Below are 2,662 nucleotides of genomic sequence, written 5' to 3'. Positions count from 1 at the left end.
CGCAATGTGCATAATGTTATATATATATATATATATATATAAGTTCTGCAATAATTTAAAATAAGTATAGTGGCTAAGAATGATTAAGTTGTGAATTTTGTAGAATGAAGGGGATGGTGAGAGTATTATTGATGCACAAGCTGTGAAACTAGCAGTGGGGCAAGCAATCAAGAATTGGAGCCAACAAAGTACTGATGATGATGATGATGATGATGATCAACAGTGAATCAGTAACTGACTATGGCCACCACTTCTACTATAATTAGTCACTAATAACTATTATTACTATATAGTAGTATTTTATTTATATTTATCTCTCCAGTTTCGAAGCCTAAGTATGTAGTGGCTGTTTTATTGATAAAGGAATCAAATAAATAAGCTTCTACAATAATCAGAGTTAGTTATCACATCTTAATTATCAGCACCTTCTAATATAAAAAAAAATGTTCCAGCACTCAAGCAAGGGAAAAGAAAAGAGAAGAAAACAATGGATGATTATTATTATTGCTGGCTAAATTTTAATTTATTATATATGTTGTTCGTGTATGTGAATAATAATGTGTAGCTAGGTACTTATTAATTAGTTATGTTTTTGATTTGTTTGAAATGGTTCACGAGCATGAATGTAGGTAGCTAATAATAAGGCCATGAGATAGATGCATGAAATTGAAATGGTACCGTACAGATAAACAATGAGGGAGAATGATGTCCCCACTTTTGAGGGATAAAATGGAGTAGTACTTTAGTACTAGTACTATACTCAAGAATCTAATATCCATCTGTGTGACCAGCTGAGGAAACACCAATATAATGCAAATAATTCACACTCCAAAGTTACTAACATTCATGACCATGGATGTATCCAGCCATCATCCTCTAGATTTAACAAATCGAGAAAATACTCGGTTTAATCCTTAAAATTATACTCAAATTTCAATTTAGTTCTTAAAGTTTCAATTGCTTTAATTTAGTTTTTAAATTTTTTAAATTTTAATCACGTTAGTTTTTGGGGTGGTTTCCGTTATAGAGTCAATTAAAAAATTTAGCGACTAAATTGAAACAATGAAAATTTCAAGGATTAAATTGAGGCTTGAATATAACTTTAGGACCAAACTGAATATTTTCTCAAAGATTCGGTCTTAGAATATAATAAAAGTGATTTTAATATTTAAAGGTTATTTTCAACTAAAAGTTTCTATATGTCCTGAAATTAATTCCTAATTAGGACATTAATAAATCTCTGACATAAAATTTTACATTATTTATGTCTATTTTGATGTAAATTTTTTAAATAAAAATTAATAGGAATAATAAAAAACTTAATAATTTATAATAATTAATTCATTAAACACATTTTTATTTTAAAACAAAAAGTGTTCTTTAAGGAGATCAGTTTTAGTGTTAATATATAGTATCATTTATTTTCTAATATCAGTGAAAATTCAGTTAATAAGTAAATTATAAGACTCCTCAAATATGTGTTGTAGTTAACTACTTAAATCTATACCCTAAAATGAATTTAGTAGAAAACATTTTGTGATAACATATAGGCAATAATGTTTAAATAGTTTTAAATTATTAAATATAAAATTATTTATTATATCTGCTTTAATCTTTATTTTATAATTTAAGTTTTAAAATATATAATTTATGGCATAGAATTAGAATTTTAATAATAAAAAATATTAAAAATTAGAAAATAAAGAATAAAATAAATCAAAAGTTTAAAATGACTAACAATTTTTTTTTTATCTTATATTTAAACCAACATTAACCATTTCTTTGCCTTTCCAACATTCCACTATCCGCAAAGAGAGGATGGGCGACCCAGATCACATGCAAATGTTGCAGTGTATAGAGAGGGTCATTCAAAGCAATATATACGGCATTTTGGTGTACAGAAATATGGTATGGGAGGTCCACCTCAGTGGATTTTATTTGTTCGCTACCAAATGGTAAAATATTATTCTTACTAACAATTTAAAGTTCCTGAGAAAAATCCATAATTCATTGTAGATTGATTATGTCCTTCAATTCTGACATCTAGCTATTCATGTAAGAATACGGTGAAATTAAATGCTTCTGTAGTCTAACATATATGATAATACCAACTTATTATTAGCGTTAGAATGGACTGAATGGTGTTACAATTTACAAAGCTTTCCATATTTTAAAAAATAAATAGATAAGGATTTTCAAAGTTAAGAGGAGAAAGAAGAATGTCTGCGAAAATTGAGCGTTGATGAAATTTGTGTTAGTGTGTATTATATTGTGTTGAGCGAACAGAAAAAGGGGAAGTGGGTTAATAATATAAAAAGATTGGAAGTCATTGATACGGTGTGGCTGAAAAAAGAGGGGAATGAATTTTCTTAATTTTTGTTAATAATTAAGAAAATAAAGTGTGATTTATTAATAAAAAGTTAGAGATCATATTTTACATTCTTAATTTTTTTTAATAATTGAGAAAATCTATTTCCTTAAAAAAGTAGTATTTATTGTGAGATACTATTTCGTTGATGAAATAGTGTGTATTATATTGTGTTGAGCGAACAGAAAAAGGGGAAGTGGGTTAATAATATAAAAAGATTGGAAGTCATTGATACGGTGTGGCTGAAAAAAGAGGGGAATGAATTTTCTTAATTTTTGTTAATAGTTAATAATT

The 2,662-nt window shown here is 26.9% G+C and overlaps 1 protein-coding gene across 1 annotated transcript in view; it reads left to right on the top strand.

Annotated features, from left to right (window-relative positions):
- Positions 1-436, top strand: part of LOC107621543 (transcription factor ICE1) — a 2,789-nt gene extending 2,353 nt beyond the window's left edge. Inside the window, exon 4 of the mRNA XM_016323567.2 lies at positions 104-436. Within this exon, the coding sequence (XP_016179053.1) occupies positions 104-226 (123 nt within the window). The 3' untranslated portion in view covers positions 227-436. The remainder of the gene's footprint in view (positions 1-103) is intronic.

This window comes from Arachis ipaensis, chromosome B10, assembly GCF_000816755.2.
Source record: "Arachis ipaensis cultivar K30076 chromosome B10, Araip1.1, whole genome shotgun sequence".
NCBI classification, from domain to species: Eukaryota; Viridiplantae; Streptophyta; class Magnoliopsida; order Fabales; family Fabaceae; genus Arachis; species Arachis ipaensis.
Note: the sequence above shows the minus strand (reverse complement) of the source record. Positions and strands in the feature narration are given on the sequence as shown.